This window comes from Colobus angolensis, unplaced genomic scaffold (assembly GCF_000951035.1).
Source record: "Colobus angolensis palliatus isolate OR3802 unplaced genomic scaffold, Cang.pa_1.0 Scaffold52, whole genome shotgun sequence".
NCBI classification, from domain to species: Eukaryota; Metazoa; Chordata; class Mammalia; order Primates; family Cercopithecidae; genus Colobus; species Colobus angolensis.
This window is the reverse complement of record NW_012118710.1, coordinates 4821422-4832680: the sequence shown is the minus strand read 5'-3', so window position 1 is coordinate 4832680 and position 11259 is coordinate 4821422. Positions and strand designations below refer to the sequence as shown.

The 11259-nt window shown below is 49.7% G+C and overlaps 1 protein-coding gene across 1 annotated transcript in view; it reads left to right on the top strand.

Moving 5' to 3' along the window:
* Positions 1 to 7174, top strand: part of EIF4EBP1 (eukaryotic translation initiation factor 4E binding protein 1) — a gene marked incomplete at its 5' end in the record, with an annotated part of 30234 nt that extends 23060 nt beyond the window's left edge. The window contains 2 exons of the mRNA XM_011960755.1: positions 3948 to 4127; positions 6739 to 7174. Of these exons, the coding sequence (XP_011816145.1) occupies positions 3948 to 4127; positions 6739 to 6770 (212 nt within the window). The remainder of the gene's footprint in view (positions 1 to 3947; positions 4128 to 6738) is intronic.
* Positions 7175 to 11259: the final 4085 nt, after the last annotated feature.

Here is an 11259-nt window from a genome sequence, read left to right as displayed (position 1 = left end):
AGACAGGGTTTCACCATGTTGACCAGGCTGGTCTTGAACTCCTGACCTCAGGTGATCTGCCTGCCTCGGCCTCCCAAAGTGCTAGGATTACAAGCATGAGCCACCGCACTTGGCCTGTTTTTTTGTTTTGTTTTGTTTTGTTTTGAGACAGGGTCTTGCTCTGTCGCCCAGGCTGGAGCGCAGTGGCACGATCTCAGCTCACTGCAGCCTCTGCCACCTAGGTTCAAGCAATTCTCCTGCCTCAGTCCAGAGTAGCTGGGATTACAGGTGTGTGCCACCATGCCCAGCTAATTTTTGTATTTTTGGTAGAGACGGGGTTTCACCATGCTGGCCAGGCTGGTGAAAGCAAGATCTTCAAGAAGTTATTTGTACTCCCATGTTCATAGCAGCATTATTCACAACAACCGAGAAGTGAAAGCAGCCCAGGTGTCCATCAGTCAGAGGAAAGGATAAGCAAAATATGCACACACTCACAATGGGATATTATTCAGCCTTCAACAGGAAGGAAATCCTATCACATGCTACAGTGTGGAGGAACCTTGAGGACATTATGCTAAGTGAAATAAGCTGTTCAGGAAAAGGTAAATCCTGTATGATTTCACTATATAAGATATCTAGAGTAGTCAAATTCAGAGAGACAGAAAGTAGAACCCTGCTTGCTAGGGCCTCGAGGGAGGGGGGAAGGGGTGGTGGTGTTGAGTTTCAGTTTCGCATGACGAAAACGTTTTTGGAGATGATTGGCGGTGATGGTAGCACAACACTGAGAATTTACTTCACACTACTGAACTGTCTCCTTAAATTGTTTAAGATGGTCAATGTTATGTGTATTTCACCACAATTTAAAAAAAATCACCAGGGGCTGATGCCCTTTAAAAAGGCTCTCCAGATGGTTGCTGGCCCATGGGCTCTTCTTTGAGAGTATTGAATCTTAACTCTTGGGTTTCACTCTATGGTAAACAAACCAATAACAACAAAAAAAGTGTGGCTCATGCCTGAAACCCCAGCACTTCGGGAGGCTGAAGCTGGTGGATCACTTGAGGTCAGGAGTTCAAGACCAGCTTGGCCAACATGGTGAAACCCCATCTCTACCAAAAAATACAAAAATTAGCCGGGCGTGATAGCACATGCCTGTTGTCCCAGCCACCGGGGAGGCTGAGGCGGGAGGATTGCTAGAACCCAGGAGGCCGAGATTGCAGTAAGCCAAGATCATGCCACTGCATTCCAGCCTAGGTGACAGAGCAAGACTCCATCTCAAAACAAACAAAACAAAAAGCAAAGTTGGGGGAAAACAAAAAGGGGGGGACTCTCGCCGAGTCTCAAAGATTAAGAAACAACAGAAAAAAAGTGGTCCCATCTGGAGCCAGGATGTCCAGCCACATGTCCACTGAGTCCCCACCCCGCTGCCTGGACCCTGCGGTCTCTGGGCTACCCTCCCCTCTGGGGAGGGGAGATTGTACAACCTCAAGCCTTGCAGAGTGGAGCGATGCCACATCTGGCTTCTAGAACCGAAACAAATCTGGGTCACTTTTGAAAAAAGAGAGTTAGAAATTGGTCTTCCCTTACCTCCCCTCACTGTTGCCCTGGCCCTGCAAAGAGAGGGCACCACTACCCTCCATTTGTAATCTGTTGGGCTCATAGGCACTCAGACCTAGAAGGTGCATGGGTCTTTATTTTACAGATGAGGAGACGGAGGCCCAAAGCAGGGAGTGCAAGGAGCAGCGCACATAGGGTCACACAGCTGACTGGGAACGGAGCCCAAATGCACTCTGGTTCTTTCCTTTACACCCCTCCTCCCAAGAAACAGCTGTATGCTGGAGTCCCACAGGCAATGAGCAGGGCTGTCAGCTTCAGCATCACTGCCTCTCCTGCAAGGGGACAGGAGAGTAAGACGAGTGACTGCCTGGAGGGGCTGCAGCCAGACTAGAGGAACATGGCCAGCAGGTGAAGTTTCTCTTTAGGTATCTCTCTATATTCCTCTGCCCTTCAGCATCTCAGGTCCTCCTCAGCACAGAGCCCCGTTTCATGAACTCACACTCAGTCTCCGAGATGGAAATTGGTGCCTTTCAGGGGTTTACAGAGAGTCCAGTGCTGAGGATCAAGAAATGAATCTCAATATGTACAAGTATTATGGATCCATAAAAATTAAAAATGAAAAAAGTAAAATAAAGCATAAGAAATGAATCTCAGCTTTTGGAATGCCACTCATCATAGCCCCTAACTGAGGGAGAGATTTCAAGGTTATTGCTAAGGAAGAGCATTCCTGAAGTCCTTAAATCATGATTCCCAAAGTTGGGTTATTCATATTTTATCTGCACAATTATTACTATACCTTGCATTCCACTTGTACAGATATTTAACATTTCTTTATATCACCTTAGCTTTTGAATTTAGCTTACATTATTTTATTATAGAATCTATAATATAGTATTATATTATTTGTACATTAAAAGGAATTGCTATCACTACTGTATGTGGAACACCAGATTCACTTGCCATAAATAGAAGGTAGCTATAAAAAGATATAAAGGGGCTGGGCACAGTGGCTCACGCCTGTAATCCCAGCACTTTGGGAGGCCAAGGCGGGCAGATCATGAGGTCAAGAATTTGAGACCAGCCTGGCCAACATGGTGAAACCCCGTCTCTACTAAAGATACAAAAAATTAGCTGGGCGTGGTGGCACACGCCTATAATCCCAGCTACTTGGGAGGGTGGGGTAGGAGAACTCCAAGGTCACTGATACACTGGCAGGACACACTGGGGGCCTCACAAAGGAGAGGGTCTCAGCAAGAGAGCCTTTGGGGGCAAGGAGAGCCCACCCTTCACTCCTGCCTCTGGCTCTTCTCCGCAAAGCCCAGGCATTTATTTATTTTTTTTTTTTGACATAGGGTCTCACTGCAGCCTGGATCTCCTGGGCTCAAGCAATCCTCCCACCTCAGCTTCCCAAGTAGCTGGGACTACAGGCATGTACCATCATGCCCAGCTCATTTTAACTTTCTTGTAGAGATGAGGTCTCTCTAAGTTGTCCAGGCTGGTCTCAAGCTCCTGGGCTCAAGCAGTCCTCCCACTTTGGCCTCCCAAAGTGCTGGGATTACAGATGTGAGCTACCACACCCAGCAAAAGTTACTTTTACTACTCTGGTTGAATCACTTAATTTTCTGTTGGGTCATTTGTAAAATGCGGCTATTCTGGTTATCCCACAGGAGTGCTGTAAGGACAGGACTGAATAATGAATAGAAATGCATTTTTTCCACCATGGTATGTGATTGTCATGGGTAATTAGCACTGAGCCCTGGTGGGTGAGTGAGCTGAGGGGCTTTAGGGACAGAACACAGTGTGCACAGAGCCCTGGGAAGACACAGGTGCAGTCGGTGGCCTGCAGACCCCTTCCATTGGATCATTCCATGTGAAGGGGAGTCGGGGCCATTTGGAGGTAGCAGAGTTCTGAGTGGCAGCCAGGCCCCCAAATAAACCTCACTACTCTGGCTTTTTTTTTTTTTTTTTATGAAAAGGAGTCTTGCTCTGTTACCCAGGCTGGTGTACAGTGGTGCAATCAGCTCACTGCAACCTCTGCCTCCCAGGTTCAAGTGATTCTCCTGCCCCAGCCTTCTGAGTAGCTGGCGTTACAGGCTTCCGCCACCACGCTGGCTAATTTTTGTATTTTTAGTAGAGACGGGGTTTCACCATGTTGACCAGGCTGTTCTCAAACTCCTGACCTCACCTGAACTCCTGACCTCAAGTGATCCACCAGCCTCACCTCCCAAACTCGTGATCCACCCACGTTGGTCTCCCAAAGTGCCGGGATTACAGGCATGAGCCACTGCACCTGGCCTCCTCTGGGTTTTTCAGGAGAATCTGCTGCCTCTACTGCAGCCACGCCTTTAAAAATTGGAAAAACCAGCAGGCAAGAGGTTGCAGGTGGCTTGACCAACCTCCCTGTGCCCTTCTAGGTACCAGGATCATCTATGACCGGAAATTCCTGATGGAGTGTCGGAACTCACCTGTGACCAAAACACCCCCGAAGGATCTGCCTGCCATTCCCGGGGTCACCAGCCCTTCCAGTGATGAGCCCCCCACGGAAGCCAGCCAGAGCCACCTGCGTAATAGCCCAGAAGATAAGCGGGCAGGCGGTGAGTGTCGGGGCTTGGCCAGGCTCTACCGTGGGAAAGGGAATGTATTAGCAATACCCTGGAGTCCATCCACTGGGGTGAATTCCAGGGAGGAGGAATGACAGGGACTCTGCCCTACCCTCTAAGGGGCAGCTCAGAGCCCAGAGGGTGAGAGTAGGGATGGGGAGGTTGAACTCTTCATTGATAGCAACTTTCCCCCTGAAAAGGGTCCAGGCACCTCAGGAAAGGTGATCTGGCACCTTTGGGTCATGTAATTAGTGGGGAGTTTGTTTGAAATGGCAGTGGCTGCACACAGCAACTTTCATAAGCATCTGCCTCTGTATAATTGTCCCCGAAGCATTTCCACTTGGGACACACCCATGATGTTTGTGGTGCAAGAGACAAGTTATCAAAGACACAGTGTACTTGTCCTTTGGGAAATTACATGCCTACAAGATAAGAAATACATCCGGGATGCCTCCTGTTGGGCTGTTGGTTCCCTACTGGATCTTTATGAAGGCAGGTAGAAACAATGCAGCCAGTTGTCTCTGCCGATTTGACATTTGGTAGCTGAGTCCTTCCTGCTGTCGCCACCTCCCAAGTAATTAGAGCAGCCATGCTGGTAGTGGTGTAAAAGAATGCACTCTTTGTGGCATCTTGACTGGCTTGGCAGAGTGTTGGAGTTCTCTGCTGCAAGATGATGCAGCGTAAGCACTTCCAGGCAACTATACTCAGATTGGAACCTGCCAACCCTTCACCCGGAAGGCCATACCCCAGACCCAGACAGGAAGCAGCAGGGACCTCAGCTGGGCTTGCTCTGCTGACAGCAGCAGAATTCATCTCCCCAGGGCCTGCAGGACATGATTCATAATTCCCTTGGGAACCTCACAGTACAAGAGAGACAATAGTTGCCTGTGTCTTAGTCTGTTTTTTTATGGTTGTAACCGAATACCTGAGAGTGGGTAATTTATGAAGAAAAGTGGTTTATTTCTTACAGTTCTGGAGGCTGGGAAGGCCAAGGGCATGGTGCCAGCATTTGCTTGGCTTCTGCTGAGGGCCTCCTGCTGCATCATAACATGGCGGAAGGCATCACAGGGCAGGAGGGGCACATGAGAGAGAACCAAGCTGGCTTTTTATAACACTCTCGTGATAACTAGCCCACTCCTATGGTAACCATTAATCCAGGAATGGGCTAATCTATTCATGAGGACAGAGCCTTTGTGACCCAATTACCTCTTAATGGCCCCACCTCTTAATACTGTTACATCAGGGATTAAGTTTCTGTATGAATTTCAAACCATAACATTCCAGCCCTGGACCCCCAAAACTCATGTCCTTCTCATATACAAATATATTCATTTGGTCCCCATATCCCCAAAGACTTAACACGTTGCAGTCCTAGCTCAAAAGTTCAAAGTCCAGAATTTCATCTGAATCAGACGAGACTCACAACATGATTCATCTCAAGCTTAATTTCCTTCCAGCTGTGAGCCTATGAAACTAAACACGTTATCCACTTTCAAAAAATAGGGACTCTCCCTGGCCCCTAAAAACATCAGCTGGTGGCCAGGCACAGTGGCTCATGCCTGAAATCTCGGCACTCTGGGAGGCTGAGGCAGGATGAATACTTGAGGCCAGAAGTTCAATACTAGCCTGGGCAACAATGCGAGACCCCATCTCTACACAAAATTTTAAAATTAGCCGGGCACGGTTGTGCATGCCTGTAATCCCAACTACTTGGGAGGCTGAGGCAGAGGGATCACTTGAGCCCAGGAGGTCAAGGCTACAGTGAGCTATGATTGTATAACTGTACTCCAGCCTGGCCAAGAGACTGAGACCCTGTCTCTAAAGAAAAAAGCAGAAACAACAAAAAAGCCCAAGTGATATAGTTTGGATATTTGTCCCTGCCCAAATTTCATGTTGAATTGTAATCCCTAGTGTTGGAGGTGAGGCCTGGTGGGAGGTGTTTGGGTCATGGGGACAGATCCGTCACAGCTTGGTGCTGTCCTCATGATAGTGAATGAGTTCTCTCCAGATCTGGTTGTTGTAAAGTGTGGGAGCGCCACTCCACCCTCTCTTTTGCTCCTGCTTCTTCCATGTGACATGCCTGCTCCCACTTTGCTTTCCACCGTCAGGAAAAGCTCCCTGAGGCCTCCCCAGAAGCCAAGCAGAGGCCAGCATCATGCTTGTGCAGCCTGCAGAACCATGAGGCAGTTAAATCTCCTTTCTTGGCTGGGTGCAGTGGCTCACACCTGTAATCCCAGCACTTCGGGAGGCCGAGGAGGGTGGATCATCTGAGATCAGAAGTTCGAGACCAGCCTGGCCAATATGGCAAAACCCCGTGTCTACTAAAAATACAAAAATTAGCTGGGTGTGGTGGTGGGCGCCTATAATCCCAGCTACTCTTTTGGGGGGCTTAGGTAGGAGAATCGCTTGAACCCAGGAGGCAGAGGTTGCAGTGAGCCAAAATTGGGCCACTGCACTCCAGCCTCGGAGACAGAGCGAGACTCCATCTCAAAAAAAAAAAATTATTTTCTTTATAAATTACCCAACCTCAGGTATTTCTTTATAGCAATGAAAGAATGGCCTCATACCCATTGTTGACCTGGCCCTCTGTCCCCTCTCTCCCCAGGTGAAGAGTCACAGTTTGAGATGGACATTTAAAGCACCAGCCCCTCAGGGCCTTCCTGGGAGGAGTCCCACCAGCCAGGCCTTATGAAAGTGATCATACTGGGCAGGCGTTGGCGTGGGGTCGGTCACCCCAGCCCTTTCTCCCTCACTCAGGGCACCTGCCCCCTCCTCTTTGTGAACACCAGCAGATACCTCCTTGTGCCTCCACTGATGCAGGAGCTGCCGCCCCAAGGGGAGTGACCCCTGCCAGCACACCCTGCAGCCGAGGGCCAGGAAGTGGACAAGAACAAACCCTTCCTTCCAAATGATGAGCAATTCCAGCCTCTCGCTGCTGGGGGCGCAACCACCCCTTCCTTAGGTTGATGTGCCTGGGAAAGTTCCCTCCCCCTCCTTCCCTAAGAGAGGAAATAAAAGCCACCTTCGCCCTAGGGCCAAGAGTTGGGCCCTGTCTGAGCTTTTTTCAACTCCGTGTGGTAACTAACACCAGCTGCTATCTGTACAGTGCTTCTTCTTTTTTTTTTTTTTGAGACGGAGTTTCACTCTTGTGGCCCAGGTTAGAGTGCAATGGCGCGATCTCGGCTGATTGCAACCTCCACCTCCCGGGTTCAAGCAATTCTCCTGCCTCAGCCTCCCGAGTAGCTGGGATTACAGGTGCCCACCACCACACCCAGTAGAGACGGGGTTTCACCATGTTGGCCAGGCTGGTCTCGAACTCCTGACCTCAGGTGATCCACCCACCTTGGCCTCCCAAAGTGCTGGGATTATAGGTGTGAGCCACCACACCCAGCCTTGTACAGTGCTTCTAAAGCATGGGCTTGTCCTTATTTGATTCTGACTCTGATCCTGTGGGTAAGTAAAACAACTGTTATCCTCACTTTATAGCTGAGAAGCCTGGCACAAGAACAGGTAAAATAGTGCAGCTGCTGAATGGCACATGGGACTGGGTTTGAGTCCTGCTACTCTTTTTTTTTTCTGAGACGAGATCTTGCTCTGTCACCCAGGCTGGAGTGCAGTGGCATAGTCCTAGCTCACTGCAGCCTCGAACTCCCAGGTTCAAGCAATCCTCCTGCCTCAGCCTCCTGGGTAGCTGGGACTACAAGTTCATACCACCATGCCTGGCTAAGTTTTTTGTGTGTAGAGATAAGGTCTTGCTATGTTGCCCAGGCTGGTCTTGAACTCCTGAGCTCTAGTGAGCCTCCCACCTCAGCATTCCAAAGTGTTGGGATGACAGATGTGAGCCACCACGCCCAGCCCATACCCTGCTCTTCTTGATCTCTTGTTTTTCAGTGGTAAGGCAGCTGCCTTGCTTCTGGGCTTTCTCCCGCTTCTCTCAACCCCAAGCCTGTCAAGTTTGGCACCTTCCCCTCAGGGCCCATTCCATGCAAGAATCAAAGGGAAGAGCCCCTGCCTTGGCCAGTGTGGCATCTGATCCACAGGCACTCGACCTTTGCCAACTGATCGCTTTGTGTGAGCTGTCATGGGCGGCACAAACACAGACAAGCTCTCTGCCTTGAAGATTTCATTGAAATGTAAGATTTGCTCAAAAGTAAAGGTAGCATAGGCTGGGCACAGTGGCTCAAGCCTATAATCCCAGCATTTTGGGAGGCTGAGATGGGAGGATTGATGGAGACCAGGAGTTGGAGACCAGTCTGGGCAATGCAGTAAGACCCTGTCTCTGTAGAAAATTTTTTAAGTAGCCAGACATGGTGGTGCACACCTGTGGTCCCAGCCACTCGGGAGGCTGAGGTAGGAGGAACACATGAGCCCAGGAGTTCAAAGCTGCAGTGAGCCACGATTGTGCCACTGCACTCCAGTGACAGAGTAGAGGCTTCATGGAGGTGATGCTACAGCCGGGCCCTGGGAATGAGTGGGTTGGGGGAGGCAGGAGCCCAGTGTTGCCAAGCTCAGATGGTCTTGGGGAGCTGGGGTGTTCAGGGATGGGACATCAAGTAGCCTGCTTTGGTCAGAGCAGGCAGTTTGTATGGGAGAGAATCACTAACAAATGGCCAAAGTAGGGTGAGGTTTCTGATGGTCCTGAATGCTAGCTAGGCAGAGATCTTTGCTGAGAAGCAACAGGAATTTCTCATTACAGGGTATGCTGGTGGGTGGATGGCCTATGAACAAGAGGCAGTGGCTGGCATTTACTTAACAAGCTCCGGGCACATAGCACTTGTCCACCTGCCATTTGGAGAGCAGCAGACCTTCAGTGGCCAAGTTGCTTTCTTGGCCTTTTCTGTAGCTGGGTTGCAGCACCCTTCCCTCACAAGGACTGAAAGCAGCTGAGTCCAGGTACGTGGTGATGTGTGGCAGGCCTGGCCTTTGGCACGTTGCCTCCAAGCACGCAGCAAAGTCTGTCCATATGGATGGAAAAGAGAGGCTAGGGATGGGCCACCACTGGTGCAAAGAATAATGAAAGCTTTAGGTAGGCTCAAAGGAGAGATTGGGTCAGCCTTCCCAATCCCTTAGTTTTCCAATAAAAGCATCTTGCTCCAAGGCCAGGCACAGTGTTTCCTGCCTATAATCCCAAAGCTTTGGGAGGTCAAGGTGGGAGGATCACTTGAGGCCAGGAGTTCGAAAACAGCCTGGACAACATAGTGAGACCCCATCTCTACTACCAAAAAAATTTAAAAATTAGCTAGACATGGTGGCGCACACCTGTAGTTCCAGCTGCTTGGGAGGCTGAGGAGGGAGGATCACTTTAGCTCAGGAGGTTGAGGCTGCAGTGAGTTATGATCGCACTACTGCACTGCAGCCTGAGCAACAGAGACCCTGTCTCAAAAATATATACGCATTAAAAATATAATAAACACGCTAGGTGAGGTGGCTCATGCCTGTAATCCTAGCACTTTGGGAAGCCAAGGTGGGCGGATCACTTGAGGTCAAGAGTTTGAAACCAGCCTGCCCAACATGGCAAAATCCATCTTTACTAAAAATACAAAAATTAGCCAGGTGTGCTGACACATGCATGTAATCCCAACTACTCGGGAGGCTGAGGCACGAGAATCGCTTGAACCTGGGAGGCGGAGGTTGCAGTGAGCCGAGATTGCACCACTGCACTCCAGCCTGGGTGACAGAGTGAGATTCTGACTCACAGAAAAAAAAAAAAAAATCTCACTCTGACATCCCACCAGAGGTCTTGCCAGCCTACAGATCCATTTCCCTTCTTGGTCTTACATCTCAGGGTCTAAGAGACAGGTAAATAAATCATTTAAAAATGATTTATCTGATAGTTCAGGGGCCACAGACAATTTTTCAGGCTGAGCATGGTGGCTCATGCCTGTAATCCAGCATTTTGGAAGGCCAAGATGAGGATCACTTGAGGCCAGGAGTTTGAGAGCAGCCTGGGCAACATGGCAAGACCCCTATCTCTATGAAAAATAGAGATAAAAAGAAGAAATAAAAGAAGTGTGCCCCTTTCCCACTGAGCAAAAGCATCCCCCTGAGGACCCCAGGTGCGTTTTGTCATTTTGGGCCGGGTGCTGTGGAATGGCCACGATCCACAACACAGTCCTTGTCCACAAGGAAGTTAAAATCTTGGGGAAAGCGAGACTGTTGTGGTCCAGCTGAACATGCCTGTGCATTGAGACCTAAAGCTCATAGAGATGCTCTCTATAGGGGACCATCACAGTTTGGCCCCTGCCACCCTCCAGCATCACCAAAACCACTGTTTTTGCAATTGGGAAATGCCCTGATAACTGTTGGACAGATACCACATGCCAAGACCCAGAGGAGACAAATGAGTGTTTTTAGCTATGTTGTGTATTCTCAAAGAGCTTACAACCTGATCAGGAGACGAGAAGTACTCCAAGTAGTAAATGGTCATTGGAAATACAAAGCAATACTTATGTGCTTGTCCAGTGAATGGAGGGGAGGCCGTGCATGTCCCAAGTTAGAGGAATCTGAGGTTTGAGAAGCCTTCACGGAGGCGGTGTGGCTTGATAGGACTGGGATTCCTGCGTCATGAATGGCGTGAGGTACAGGAGCCCCCAGGAACAGGTGAGCTGGAGAAGCGTGGACGCGGTTAGGCTTTCTGTGCACGAATGAAGAGGCTAGCCTGGCAGTGGAGATGGGAATGGGCTGTATTGGGAAGAAAGCTTGACACCGTTGAGTGAGGTAGAGGGAGGAGGGATGTGTTAAAGGTTTCTGGTCCAGGAGATCCAGGCAAGAGGTCAGAAAGGAATTGCTGGTTTAGGAATTATGCAGAGTGAAGAGCAAGGAGGCCAAAGATGGAACCGTGGGAAATGTTCCCAGTGAGCATGAGTGGAGGAGTGTGGGGAGCTGAACTGCTGGTCATTTTCCAACCTCCAGGCTGCTATTGACACAGCTGTGGGCGTCGCTCCAACTTCCAGGTAGCCAGACAGGTATCAACCAGGCCGTCTTTTTCCTGGTGCCTTTAGTGCGACAGTTATCAAGACGACTCAAGGAATAGCCTAAGGACATGTGGCCAATCAAGAAGGCTCATACTCGGCTGGGCGCAGTGGTTCACAACTGTAGTCTGAGCACTTTGGGAGGCTGAGGCAGG